This window comes from Sciurus vulgaris (genome assembly GCF_902686455.1).
Source record: "Sciurus vulgaris genome assembly, chromosome: 1".
NCBI lineage: Eukaryota > Metazoa > Chordata > Mammalia > Rodentia > Sciuridae > Sciurus > Sciurus vulgaris.
Window position 1 is genome coordinate 189,600,409 of NC_136461.1, and position 15,224 is coordinate 189,615,632.

A 15,224-nucleotide genomic window follows, 5' to 3' on the forward strand; every position below is an offset into this window, starting at 1 on the left:
TAAGAGCTAGAGTTTGAAACTCATATTCTGATTTGCAAATTCATGGAAACTTTATGTTTTAGGGCATTTTTCTGTCTTTTCACTGGGCCCTGAATTGTTCTTTATTTCAACTTTGATTCCCATAACATTTCTTTTCTTAATCTCTCTGATTCAATGCTGCATCTAGTCTGTCCAGGTCAGGTCTCCTGAGGTCGGAGCTGGTATGCGGTGGGGTGAATGGGAAGAGGTCATGAGCTGAGAACACCTGCAGGAACAGCCAAAGGGAGGCTGCTGTGTTGGAGCCAGTGCGACAGGTATGTCTTCACATTGCCTGGATTTACCTCTTGAGAACAGTTAGGTGGAACTTTTATGCCATCAATCTACCAGGTCACTAGACAAGAAATATTTCTATGTTTCTTAGAAACAAACTATACTGAGTGAAAACATAAGGGTAGGAAATATTAATCTATAATTAATATTAATCTAAAATTAAAAATTTCATTACATTTTTGGAATTACTTTTCACAGCATGTTCACACATGTGATTTTATTGCATGTTCAGCTAAATTCAGTAGCATAAGCAGAGTCTGTACTTACAAAGTCAATCAGGACTTATTGGTTACTACCAAAGCTATGCTCCCCTTATTATCCAAGAATCATATTATCTCTGAGCAAAGCGGGGCAAACCAATCGTGTATATTCTAGCACAATTCCTGAAAAGAGTTGAGTAGAATACTAAAATTATGTGTGCATCATAGTAGAAATGGTTTCTGGGTGGGAACAAGAATGTTGTGTTTGACAGTAGCCAAACTATGGAACCAGTTTAGTTGTTCGTCAATCGATGAATGGATTTAAAACTGTCATATATACACAATGAAGTTTTATTCAGCTATAAAGCAAAAACAAATCATGTCATTTGTAGGAAAACAAATGGAACTTTACACCATTGTGTTAAGTGAAATGAACCAAACTCAGAGGGTCAAGGGTTATATGCTTTCTCTCATACGAGGAAGCTAGAGAGGAAAAAAGGAAAAGAAACGGAGGGATCTCGTGAAAGGGCGAAAGGGAAAGGGGGGAGGGGGAGGGAATGAGAAATACTGGGGACTGACATTGGCCTCATTGTATTGTTATATGTGTGCCTGTACAAATATGTTATAACAAATCCCACCGTGATGCACAACTATAATGCACCAATAAAAATAAGAAAAAAAGTGTTGTGTTTAAAAATAAAAATTTGGGCTGCCCCTAGTTGGTGCAAAAATATGAAGGCACTGAAATTATGGGAGACATTGCTAAACAAAGAGTTAAAGGAAAAAAATTCAGGTGATGTTAGAAAGAAGATAGTCAGTTGAAAAGGGACTTAGTTATATGTCAAAAGGAACAGGATATTGGAAAATAGTCACCCAGATTACATTTCACAATATGATCCTTTGGGAAAACTCCATATAATATAGCTTCTGTAGTTGTGGATAAACGTGTATCATTTTAATGGATTTTTGATAGAATACTAAAGTTTAGAAGTAGCAGGGCTGTGCTTCTAGAAGAAGTAATTCTCTTTACAACCCATTTTTCATTTTAATGTACAATATGGTGGCTTGCTCATCATTCTTTGCTTTTTCATGATCATCTTAAGTGCATTTTCCCAAAAACAAAACCAAAAAACCCAAACTGAACCAAACCAAAACAACAAAATCAAATGGAAAAAAAAAAAAAAAACCACAAAAAATAATATAACAGCACTGACAACCCCAAAGCCACTGAGCTGATCTCTTATCCTGCAAATGTCACAGGTGATACTGTCCTTAGTATGCTATGTCACCTTTCTTAGGCTTTCATTTACTTTCTTGGCTGCCAAAAGTCTCCCATTTATCTGTCTCTCCCCTCTTCTGTAAGACCATTCTGAGAGGTAATTTTTCATCTTGTCTCCTCCTTATCCCAATGGTGCATTCATTTTCTTCGCCCTCCTTTCATTCTTCCTCTATGCCCCCTCATGACAGCACTTTCTCAAGTGAAGTTTCAAAGCATTCGCAAGTTGACAGCTGAAGATAGTGATTAGACTCGAATGCAAAAATGGGTTGACTTAATAACTATGACAGGGTTTCAAATCTGTCAGTGCTCTTGGTTGCCAATAATGGGGACTTCAGGAAGGGGAATATATTGGGTCGCTTACCAGAAAAAGATATTGGGCTAAAGCAGAAATGAAGGTAGAAAATGGGACCTCATAAACTGAACCACGATTCAGGGCTACTGGGTCGTTGTCTCCCTTTTCTTTGCTCTTTTTTCTTTTTCTGGTTCTTTTCAACCTGCAGACAGAATTTCTCTATGGACTAGGAAAAATGGCTATGAACTTTCAGCTCCAGATTCAGAGCCTCTATTAGGTAAAGGCCTTCCCACACCCCACTCTATAGATCACCCCCAGGGAAGGCATCTGATTAGGTTTGTTAGTCATGGTCATATGTTCTCTTCTGAGTCTTAACCAGACCTGAATCATGATTGGAATGGAGAGGACTGAGACATGGTACCATAGCTGACAATCCCACCAGAGCCATTGATTGGAGTGGATTTCCCAAGAAAAGAATTTACACAGGAAGAAGTCTCTTTCTCAGGTATTTCCCTGAGTTATCATGAAAACGTACTTTGAGGAGAATTAAAGGGTAGAGAACTCCCAAATCGTTTTTGTTAAAACCATGACATTGTATTCGGTTCTTTGTAAAATGTCCACAGTGATCCCGTCCCATGAATCCACACTGCTTAAGTAGTTGCCTTTCCTATTGACTCCAGGCTCAGGAATTGAATTTGCTTTGGCCGTTGGGACAAATATGATGCAAAACAGTTTTGAAACGTGCTGGTGCATTGGCTTGGCTCTCTCCTTCTGCTCTTGACAACCTGGGCAAGCCTGTGCTAGCTTGCTAGATTTTAAGTGGCTCATTGTCTGGTTATATCCATTGCCTGGACAATGGCCACCCCCAAACCAGGCATGCGAGTGAGGCCATCAGCTGACAGCTGACCACACACACTTTGAATGAGGGCTTAACTGTTTTCTTATAAATGTGTGGCGCATTGTTGCTAAGTTCCAGGAGCCTGTGGGTACGGGTGTGATCGGAGGATTCGGGGAAAGTCTTTTAGAGTAGGCATAGAAAGTACAAGTACTAGTCAAGAGATTGACCAATAGTAGTTTGGGCTAGTGCAGAAGATAGAAACCAATTCTCTGTGTGTTTCTCATCTTCATTGACCATGGATTTTTATCTCTCATCTCAGGAACGTATAGAGGGACAGGAGGAGAGAATCAGACTGTAGGACACCCTGCTGGTCAATATTTGTACAAATATATATTTGCCTAAAGACAAGAAGATGGTACAGATGACTGCTTGCCAGATGTGATAAGGAAGAGGTTAGTCCAGCTGCATGGAACCTAGGGGAAAGACTTGAGCTCGACCTTCCCACAGAGTGCCAGCACTCTCAAGAACTTGAAAGAGGGGATTTTGAATGGAGTTGTTCTTTGAGAGTTAAATTATACAATTAGCACAACATGAGTATAACGTGACTCTACAGAAAGGGTGGAATGATTCCTAAACCAAAGCAAGCTTCGGCTATCACCAATTGATGATGATCATGTATATGAAGAAAAAGCAGATCAAGCTGTCAGGAGAATTATTTCACTAGCCACAGAGATGGAGAAAACGAACATGGCAGTGGAGAGGCAGTGGCCGCAGTCTAGACTCCATGAGGGCACATCTTTATTAAAAGTGATTTCATTACAATATTCAATCAAATATTCATTTTCTTTCCTTTTTTTTGCCACTACAACTTATTTTTATCTTTTATTTTTATTAAAATCATTTTTATTTTTACAGACTGCATTTTGATTCATTGTATACAAATGGGGCACAACTTTTCATTTCTATGGTTGTACACAATGTCTTTTAGATTCACACCATTCATGTAATCATACATATACATAGGTCTGTTTCGTTCTACTTTCTTTCCGTCCCCCACCCACTCCCACCCCATTTTCCTCTACACCATCCAAAGTTCCTTCATTCTTCTCTTCCCCCCCGCCCCCATTATATATTGTCAGGTACTTATCAGAGGAAACATCTGGCTTTTGGTTTTTTGGTTTTGGCCTATTTCACTTAGCATGATATTTTCCAGCTTCATCCATTTACCAGCAAATGCCATAATTTTATTCTTCTTTATGGCTGAGTAATATTCCTTTGTGTATATATACCACAGTTTCTGTATCCATTCATCAATTGAAGGGCATCTAGGTTGGTTTCACGATCTAGCTATTGTGAATTGAGCTGCTATGGACATTGATGTGCTGCATCACTATAGTATGCTGATTTTAAGTCCTTTGGGTATAAACCAAGGAGAGGGATAGCTGGGTCAAATGGTGGGTCCATTTCAAGTTTTCTAAGGACTTTCTACACTGCTTTCCAGAGTGGCTGCACCAATTTGCAACTCCACCAGCAATGTACAAGTGTGCCTTTTTCCCCACATCCACTCCAACACATATTATTGCTTGTGTTCTTGATAATAGCCATTCTAATTGGAGTTAGATGAAATCTTAGTGTGGTTTTAATTTGCATTTCTCTATATAATGAATATATATAATGAATATATATATATATATATATTTAATGAATAGTTCTCAAATATTCATTTTCATCTTGCTCAGATCTATGATCACCCAGCGCCTTTCTGAACACAGTCATCCATCCGGGATAAAATACCAATTATTTACTATGGTTTAAGTGTATCTTTTTGGTCTTGGTCTTAGAGATAAAGACATGAATTAATGAGACAAACTCCCCTTCCTCACGAAGTTTACATTCGTTCTAATGGAGATGCATACATGCGCATACACATGAACATAGACCCTATGGTTATATTAGTTGTGACTACTGATAAAAATAAAGCAGAAGAGGGAGGGTGGAAATGCTGGAACTGTTTTGATTTTTTTCTTCTGGTGGTCAAAGTATCCTTTTTTTTTTTTTTTAACTAGTTGATACAAATCTAATAGGATTTGTTAAAATCAGTCACATCTAATAACACATCTGAAGTGTTCTTGTATAAAATATCACATGAAGAAAAGAATTTATCAATGTCTAAAAAAGTGGGTTTGTTCATAGGCAATCTGACAAGTTACCATAAAAAGTGTTTCCTGAGACATAAGGAAATGCAACATTATTCTTGAACCCTTAGCAGTTCAAGACTTTCCACTCAATAAAATAGCTGAGGATCTGAAACTGAGAAAATATATTTGAGTACAAACAGCTTGTGAAACTTAATACTTTTTTCTCTTTTTTTTTTTTTTGCCTTTTTTTTTTTTTTTTTTTGCATCATCAGAGGGTACAACTGAACTTACAACCAACTTGCCCACTTGGTATGCAGTTCAGCTGCGAGGGAGACACTCTGTACAGGAGCCTGTACTGTCTTCAGTCCTATGCGTGCAGGTGTCTAACACAGGCAAACAGTTTTTTCCCCATTTTGTAGCAATTGTCTTCCTATTAGCAAAAAGAGGTGACAAGCCCCTGTAGACCAAAGGGACTAGAGTCATAAGATGGGGATTTCCTCTTAATATTTTTTATTTTGATGTTTGTTTTGGAACTCTTGATCCAACATTCTAGAGCAAGGTGCTCAGGACCTGCTGTGCCCAAGGAACTGATAAAGGAAAAAGCTCTATTTATTCTTTGTGATTTGATGCACAGATGAAAAACAACACACAATAACAGAAGTTGGTCGTTAATAAATCACGTCCTAGTCTTTCAGCGCTTCTGTGAGCAGACAACATCTTCAGTTTCCTATGTCTTGTAGCTTTTAACACCGCAACACCAACGATGCATATGTCCAGGATCAGTTAAAAAGACTGTCAAATTCCTTTTCTCTTAGTTCATCCACTTTCACTGTCTCTTGGTCCCAAGTTTATCTGAATGATTACCTTTCAGCATTCTCTGCTATTGCTCGTTGGGGTGCTCTCGATTGTCCCCATGTTTTGTAGGCTGGTTGGGAGAGGGAGCTTGGGAAGGGTGTGCCACCGTGGGGAGGTTGTGAGTCACCGGGATGCCTCCAGGGATGATCCCTTTCATGGCTGCAGGAAGTCCTCCCGGAGCCATGCCTACTATGCCCGGTGGATACCTGTATGTGGCACCTTTGAGCTCGGGATGAATTGCTTGCTGGTCTATTACTGACCAAGGAGCTGATGTGACAAAGAATTCCTTGTTGACACAGTTTCTTAAGCTTTCTGGGATGCGACCTGTGATTGCTCGGCGGATCTCGGTGGCAGCTGCCTTTCTCATCTCTAGTGATGCTTGTTCACTATACCAGGCCGTGTGGGGAGTACAGATGAGATTTGGTGCATCTTTCAAAGGACCCTCAGCAAAGCTAAAGGACTCTGATTCATGCACATCGAGAGCTGCCCCTCGTATCCTGCCCTCCTTGAGGGCCTGTGCCAATGCCTTCTCGTCCACCAGGCCACCGCGGGCTGCCTTAACGAGGAATGCCCCTTGCCTCATCTGCTTTATAGTAAAGTCATTGATGAGGTGGTGGTTATGTTCGTTGAGATTGCAGTGCAAGGAGACACAGTCGCTCTGATACAGCAAGTCCTGCAGGGTGTAGACCCTCTGCACGCCCAGGGACCGCTCTATCCCATCCTGCAAGTAGGGGTCATAAAATATGACGCTGAATCCAAAGGCCTTGGCTCGAACAGCAACCGCCTGCCCTGTGCGACCGAAGCCGATGAGGCCCAGTGTCTCCCCACGGATTCGAGCTGCTCCTGAAGCCACCTCGCGGATCTGTTCCACACTCTGTACCCGTGTGCCTTCCCGCAGTGCCTGGTACAGCCATGTGTTGTGCCGGTACAGATTGAGGATATGGCAGATGGTGGAATCGGCCGTCTCTTCCACAGCTGCAGACGGGATGTTGCACACAGCAATCCCGAGCTCGCCAGCAGCCTTGATATCCACGTTGTCATAGCCACTGCCAATCCTCACGATCACCCGCAGGGCCTTGAACTTCTCCAGGTCTTCCCTGGTGAGGGTGATGGTGTGGTACATGATAGCACCCACGGCCTCCTTTAACACCTTCTCGTGGATCTCCTGAGTGGACTGTGCATCGCAGAAGGCCACAGTGGCCAGGTCCTTCAGGATGGGCATCTCCACGGTGCAGTCTCTGCCATCCAGCAATGCCACCAAGGGGCGGGGGTGCAGGGGGCTGTTCATGATCTGGGGGCGGATACCTGTGTGCCACAGTTTAGGCCTGCGTTTGTGACGATGGTCCTCATCAGAAATTTTTAAAATCCGACTGTACCGTTCCTTCACAAATCCTGTCCAATCGCTGTCGCTTCACTTTGTGCTTATCCACAAGGGCCATTCTTTATCGAACTTTGCAACTCTGAGTCAAAAGGCAAAGCGGTCCTCTAAGAACTTAGGGGAACTCGCAGGAGTCTGCGCACATTACGCCACTATGCACCCAATATAAATATAAATCTGTCTGCAAATTCTACAGTTCACACGATGGGCTTCTTCCTAAGATGTCCGTCTTCCTAAGGGGATGCAGCTTCATTGGTTCAAAACCATTTAAGGTGGTGAGACCCTCGTCCGGGGCCGCCGGCGTCCACCGCGAAGGGCGCCCACCCGGGAGGCGGCGGCGGCGGAGGCGGTGGCTGTGCTGCCCCCCCCCCCCCCCCCCCCCCGTCAGCGCGGCATGGCTCCCGGCTCCGTCCCTCGCTCCTCGGGCCGCCGCCGGCCTCAAAGTATCCTTGAGAAGGTTGGCTTAAGTGAAGATTTGAAGCAGGTAAAGGAGTGAGATTTGTGGTGATCTGAGAGAAGACCATTGCAGGCGAAGGAAGTAGCTCATAGAATATTCTGGAAGTGGAATGACCTTGACTTGTTTCAAGCATGACAAGGAGGTCAGAGTGATTGGATTGAGTAAGAGGAAGGCAAGTAGAGGAAGTGATCAGAATGGTAATGGTGGGTACGAGTGGAATGAGTTGCCTGAGACTTTAGGACCTTTGTCATGACTGTGGTTTTCTCTGAGTGAGGTGGGAAGCAACTGGAAGGTTTTGAACAGAGGAGTGATGTGATCTGACAAAGGTTTTCATATGATCACTCTGGCTTTGCATTGAACATTTTTAATGCAAAGGAGTGGGTTAGTGGGAAGGGAGCCTCATTGCAATGATCTAGGAAGAGAGATGGAGAGATGGGGGCTTGAAGTTTAATAGTAGCAAGACGGGTGGTAAAAATGACTGAATTCTGGTTATATTTTGGAGGCAGAGCACCAGGATACATTAAAAAGTATGAAAGGCTCTGTGTGAGAGAAATTGATGAGTCAAGAATGATTCAGTGGTTGTGGGTCTAAGCATCTAGAAAGATGGAGCCCCACTTTGACAGCAAAGCTGTCAAAGGACCCATTTGTGGGTGAGCTCTAGACATAGCTATTAGACATCCCAGTCTAACAGATGAACAGGCAGACAGGGGTCCAAGAGAAAGCCACAGCTAGAAGGAGACGTAACAGTGAGAGTCATAAGCATGTAGATGGTATTCAAAGTCATGGGACCGGAAGACCTTATCATGGAATGTAAATATAGAAAAGAGATGGTTCATGGGGCATACCAATATCAAAAAGTGGGAAAGGAAGAGGATTCACAGAGGGAATCTTGGGAATGAGTTCCTAGTAAGGTAGAAAAATAAACATCAGTGAGTAAGACCAAGATCTGTCAGATGCTTCATTAAGAATTTGTTTCAAAGATGAATGAGTGATCGGTTGTCTCAACCAAGAATATGCTAATTAGGTCAATAAAATCATTATGAGCCACGTGACAATTATAGTTTTTATTATAAATTAATAGGTAGGATTTTTAATTTGAGTCTTCTGTGGGTTGGATCCAGAGAAACGAATCTGCTTTGGGATTGCCGACCTAATGAGCTAAACCTGAGCACCCAGACCACAGTTAATTCATGTGATCTCATGAGGCTGTTTGGCAACTCTCTTTACTCTGGTTTTAGTGACATTTAGGCTTTGTTGCATGCGGAATCTGCGAGGGAATACAGTCTGTACGTCTGCCTGTAACCAGCCTGCCCTGTCAGAGTTCATCTACCAGCTGTCTTAAGAGGCATCCCCTCTTAGATTGGTCTTTCATGGACACAGCATTGTGGATGGTGCAGTAGAAACGATGGTCTTTGTCCCAGATTGAATTTGTGTAGCAAAAAGAACCTTGCCTAAAGAACTGGGGAATCTTGTTCTTGGTCCAGGTCACTTAACTAAATCTATAACTTAGACTAAGTTATTAAACTTCTCAAGGTTTCTGTATGTTATCAGAGTAAGGCAGGTTACACAGAAGTAATACATTGACACCAAAATCTCAGGGGCTTAACACAATGCACAATACACAATCTCTTGGTGCTGGTGTAGCTACCCGGCTGTGAGAAGGTCTGCTCCTGGTATTCAGTCAGGGACTCAGCCTGAGGGAGGTCATGCTGTCTGGTAGTTTCTATGGCACCCCTACCATCCTTTATCACTGGAGGGGATGGGGAGAGAGAGAAAGATCGGGAGACTTGCACCTGGGCTTTTCATGGCCTGGATTCAGAAAAACTGTGCTTCACTTCTTCTCAGAGTCCATTGGCCAGAACCAGTCACATGGCCTCATTTAACTATAGCCCAGTGGTGAGAAGTCAAGGAACAAATGGAATTTCAGTGACAATTATACTCCAAGCCATCTAAAGTTTCCACATTGTTGATGAAATTGTTACTACTGATGTTCATAATAATCAATAATAATAATAACAACATTTTCCACATAGAGATGTTGGGAGGATTAAATGAGATAATGTATATGACATGCTCAATCATAGAACCCGGTTGGTCTATAGAAATTGTTTCATAAATTTTAGACATGAAAAATATATTAAGTGCAACAAATTATAGTGTTATTATCATTGTGTGGTTCTCCTAGGAGCACAATAACTGTGCCTAAGTTTTTTCTCATTCATTTTTATTGACTCATAATCATCGTACATTTTATGAGGTACATTGTGGTGATTGGGCATGTATACATTATGTAATGAACAAATCAGGGTAATTGGCAAATCCATCACCTCATCCATTCATCATTTCTTTGCAATGAGATCATTCTAAAACTTCTAGCTATTTTGGAACATGCAATATATTATTGTTGATGATAGTTACCCTCCTCTGCAATTAGAACACGTGGACTTGTAATTTTATGCCCATTGGCCAATTTCCCCGTCCTCTTCTTCTCCCTCCCCTTCCCAGTTCCCTGATAATCACTTCTCTACTCTGCTTCTGTGAGGTCCACTTTCCACATATAAGTGATACCATATAGCATATGCCTTTGTCTGATTTATCTCACTCTCACTATAATGTCTTACAGGTCCAACCACGTTGTCTCAAATGGAAGAACTTCATCCTTTATTATGGTTGCATAGTATTCTGTTGTGTACATATTCTTTACCTATTCATCTGTTCTTGAACATTTAGATTGATTGTAAATTTTAGCTATTGTGAATATGAATCTCTTAAGTATTAGTTACTTTTGGGTCATTCCAAAGGCATTCTGATGAAAGCTTCAATTCTAGGACCAAGAGAAGGGCTGTTGACAAAGAATTCTAGGAAAACTAATTGTTAAGCCGGCTGCTCTTCCCTCGCCCTCTTGGCCTACCCCTTTTGCCACTACTCCTGGACACAGATGCCTCTGAAGCGACTCAGGGAAGAGTCTGAGGACATTAGAAGCCTCCAGCTCTTCCTTCTGAATGTTCTTTTCAGGACCAGTGTTCTTCCTGTGCTCCCAGCTATCAGAGCACGGGACACGGCTGTGGTCTTGACAGTCACGTTGGGGCAGCGTACTTTTCCTGGCAGTAAGTAACCAGAAGCGTTAATAAAGATGGTCCTGCTCAACCAGCAGAATTTTCTTGAAATGTTCTTTTAGATTTCTATTCTCATTTGGTTTGTTGAGATATAAAGACCCCGTGTGACCTGATAAAGAGCAGAAAGCAGAAGATGATGATGTAGGAGAGGCCGTATTTATTGGCAGACATGAAAACGTACAACAGACTGTGCTACGTGGCCCTTGAGTCTAAGACTGGTAGAGAATCTAACGAGAATGCTGAAGCCCAAGGATTAGTTCCATCCTCCCTCTGCCCCCTTGCTCTGCTCCCTCAGATTCAGGCTTACAAATCCTCCGCTACTCACCAGCTCCATTCTTCTACCTATGTTCCTTCTTCCTGGCTGGCTCCACCCTCCTATCCTCTAGCCCACCTGCTAAGTGAGATCCTGCTGGTTCTTCAAGCTCTGGCTAAATGCCACTCACTGCTTCCTGCTGGTGTTCCAAGGTCTGATTGCAAAGTTAAGTCTTCATATGCTATTGGCACCCAGCGTAGTGTCTGTGCTCAGTAAGTGTTGGAGTTGAAGTCCCTGTCTCCTTTGCTAATTTTATTCTTTTGGGTATGTTTATGGAGATTGTCAACTGTGACACAATTTCAAAGTTTGTGGAAAGTTGTTTCTGAAGCCCCTGAGTTCTTATGGAGATTGTCAACTGTGACACAATTTCAAAGTTTGTGGAAAGTTGTTTCTGAAGCCCCTGAGTTCTTCCAAGAAGTCTTTTTTTTTTTTTTAAATCTTTATAATTTTTATATTAATATAATACATTTGCTTTAAATCAGTGAATTTCTAGACCAGGTTCAGGTATCTGAAGGGCCTTTATAAGTACTTTATATTGTCTATACCCAAGATATGTTGCAAACATAATCTGAAGTAAAATGGGAAATAACATCTTTCTGAAGATAGGCTTAGAAATTCTAATCCAGGAAGTTAAGGTGTTTCTCGGTAGCAGAGCTGATTGATACGTGGCTGCTAGGTTTATAGGTATAGCCAAGAAAACAGGGTACAGTTCCCCTAAAACAAAACCAACAAGTCCACCCATGTCACGGTACAGATTCACAATTCAATTCACCTATACTCAAGGTAAACTTACAAAACCTTTGAAAGATGCATTTGCTGTCAAAAACGGGAGCATTGTCAACGGTAAGCCAGTGGCTATTCAGGTCTGTGTTACATGCAAGATGCTCCAAAATAGATCGTTTGCTACTAGGCCACAGAAAGCAGCATTAAGTCCAATATACGTGGATCCATGTTCAAGTAGATTCCTTTCTGCTTCTGGTAGTAGATCAATTTTTATGGCTATGATATAAAAAATTGAGTTTTCTCTGATGATATCATGTGATTTATGGTTTTCCATCTTGACCCTGTTGCTCTCCTCCCAACGGTGGGTGCCTCTCCAGTTCTTCGTCCTCTAACACACCGGAGCTTAAGCTACAACCTTTTTACTTCGCCTCTTCTGGTGCAGCCATTTCCAACTGAAGCTCCAAGAAGTCTTAAGTGCTGAAATTTCCTGAAATTTTTAGCTCATAATTCTTGCAATAGTTCCAAAAACTCAACCTTAACTAAATTGCATCCCCTTACCTTGCTGAAATTGACTTTCAAGTTAGGACTGCCGTCCTCACCATCTAAGTGACTTCTTCCAGGGGAAACTAAGCTGTTGTTGTTGGAACTACGTGAGGAGCTTCCCAGGTTGTAAAGCCCATGAATACACATGGTCTTGTTCAGAAGGCAGCATGATCATAAGGTTGGCAAAGCAGGGGACAATATTTCACATGCGATTTCTACAATTAAGCAAATCTGGTAGTTGGCAGAGTCCGTCTAAACAAATTTGGGAAGGCTCAGGGGCTCAGGGGAAGGAAACTTCAAATTTATGAAATCTGCCAAGATTTTGTCCTTCAAATAGCATGAAGGAACTGACCCTGTCATTTCCTGGAAAGCAAAGTTTTATGCCAGGGAGTGTTGTGGGGAATTGGAATCTCAAATCAAGTAGTCTCCTGTATTTTAGCACCTATTTAGACTCCATGGGCTCTCTTCTAAAGTGGTCATCCTACCATCTGACTCTGGGCCCTTGGTCATGTATCTGTATCATAAGGGCAGGGGCCTCTTGTCTTCTGCCATGGCAGGGATCTGCCTGCTGATCTGGGAGGGTGGGCAGCTAGTGTTTCATAGGGCAAACCTTTGACCACCATGAGGTGGCGATTGGTAGATACATTATTTTTCTATCTTTGTTAGCTTTTTGTCCCTTCTTTGTTTTTTAAGGTAAAATAATGAAATTTCAACAAGAATTCGTTTTCCACTCTCAAGAGCAATATCTGCAGGCATTGGCTTCATAGGATCTATTTTATATTCACTCTTAACCACTGGTCATGCTGAATCCAATAAAAACTCATCACACACGAAAAATTCATAACGCCCCAATTTAGAGTTGCAACCTGGGTCAGGTGGTTCTGAGATTGCAGACAAGTCTTCCAAAAGCTTCCAGTCAATTAGTCAAGAGAGGTAAGTAGGTAAATCATAGTATGTTGTGATAAATTTCATCAAAGAGGTATGACTAAAATATTGTGACAATAGTGAAGAGGGGGGGACAGTTTGGGGGAATCAGGGACGTTTTACTTCTTTGGCGGGGCTATCCCAATTCTGGAAAAACTGCTAACGGGCATAACATTGCTACCACGACCACACACACTGTTAAGCGCGTCCCTCACAGTTTGGCTTTTCCTCACAGGAGCCTGGGAAGCCTCTTCTGGAGAGGACAAGACTGGAGATGTTGAGACACTCCCCGTGTTTCTAATTAGAGGCAGGGCAGGTTCTCAAGCCGCAGGTTCTCAAGCGCAAGGCCAAGCTCACTGGAAGAAGAGATGCTGTGTACAGGCTGTTCTGATGACCACCATGCATAATGCCTGTAATCCATTCGTTGGTGCCCTTACTCATTTTCATAGCAGTAAGAGACTGTCAGCAGCTGGGACCATTAGAACAGGACATGAGAACCCCTTTGGCATGATGCCTTCTAGAAATAACACTGTACCAGTCTGCCTAACTTGGAAAGCTTTGTTCCATCCTTGAATAGTATGAGAACTTCCTGCTGAACAGCTGTCGGCCAATTGAGAACGAATTAGTCCTAGACATAAATAAGATCTGATCACAGAGGGCACTTCCTCCCACTAGCTAGGGCTCCAGATGCTGACCATGTATTTCAAATACATGGAGCCCTTGGAGGATAGGGCTCCATTCCGGCGTGAACATGCCTTGTAGGAATTGGTTGCCTCAGAAGTACAGGAGTGCTTGTGGGCAGCACAGATCCCCGGCCAACCACAGGCCCACAAGACTCACTCTCCCGCTTGCCTCTTGGGGTCGCTGATATCTGAGAGTCCTGCATTATTTGGCTTTGGAGAGTTGAGGAGACTTCTGTCTGTAGGTTTATCTGTTTTGAGTCCTGTTTCTCAGTAGGTCCATAATGCTTACACAACAGTTACCACGCAAAGTTTTAGCAGGGCATAAATGAAATCAGGTAAGCATTCTCTCAGTGGCCTGGAGAGTCAAACGGAAGTCTTGGAAGAAATTTGGACAGTGTTCTTAAAGAGGAAGCAGGTAGCTTGTGGCCTTTGATGCAGTGACTGAGGAAAGGGTCCAGGTAGCCTTGCTTCAGTGTCACGAATTGCTTTCCTAGTAGTCTTCACCGGTGACCCAACAGAAGACACAGACCCTCACCGAAAACAATTTTGAATCCCACAACACATTTAAAAATCAGGAGTGTTTAGATAAACATCTGGGTCCCTGAAGTCTTTTTCTATTTTATATTCTTTATCTGTCAAAAAGAAAACTATACTGAATATGCTCACTAAATTCATTGAAACAGTGCAATAGCAAAACCAATTAGTTTTAAATTATTTCATCTTTAAATTATCTTATTTCATTTTTTTTTAACTTTTAGTTGACACGGTAATCACCTATATTTATGGGGTATATTGTTTCAATACATTATTTCAATACGTGTATACAATGTCTAATGATCAGATCAGGGTAATTGGCATTCATCTATCACCTCAGACATTTATCATTTCTTTTTTTTATTGGAAGCATTAAGTTCCTCTCTACTAGCTATTTTGAAATATTCAATTAATCATTGTCATTCCTAGTTATCCTCTTCCATATGACATTAGAAGTTACTCCTATCTAGCTGCATCCCTGTACCCATTAACCATTCTCTTTCCTTCCCTCCCTCTTCTACATCCTTCCCAGGTTCTGGTAATTATTATTTTATTCTGTACTTCTTTGAGATCAACTTTTTAGCTTCCACCTGAGAGTGAGAACATGAAACATGTGACTTTCTGTGCTTTTTATTTCATTTA

At 42.0% G+C, this 15,224-nt stretch overlaps 1 protein-coding gene and 1 pseudogene across 2 annotated transcripts; both read right to left on the bottom strand.

The window, feature by feature from the left end:
- Positions 1-5,764: 5,764 nt before the first annotated feature.
- LOC306662269 (C-terminal-binding protein 2-like) lies at positions 5,765-7,212 on the bottom strand. The gene has a single exon (XM_079141782.1). The coding sequence runs from the start codon at positions 7,197-7,199 to the stop codon at positions 5,937-5,939; it is 1,263 nt and encodes a 420-aa protein (XP_078997908.1). The 5' UTR covers positions 7,200-7,212; the 3' UTR covers positions 5,765-5,936.
- A 4,433-nt stretch (positions 7,213-11,645) lies between these two features.
- LOC306655450 (transmembrane protein 126A-like) lies at positions 11,646-12,250 on the bottom strand (annotated as a pseudogene). Its single transcript has one exon. The product of its transcript is annotated as a transmembrane protein 126A-like (transcript).
- Positions 12,251-15,224: the final 2,974 nt, after the last annotated feature.

Coding starts and splice junctions, on each gene's coding strand:
- LOC306662269 (XM_079141782.1), bottom strand. CDS start 7,199: ATGAACAGCCCCCTGCACCCCCGCCCCTTGGTGGCATTGCTGGATGGC.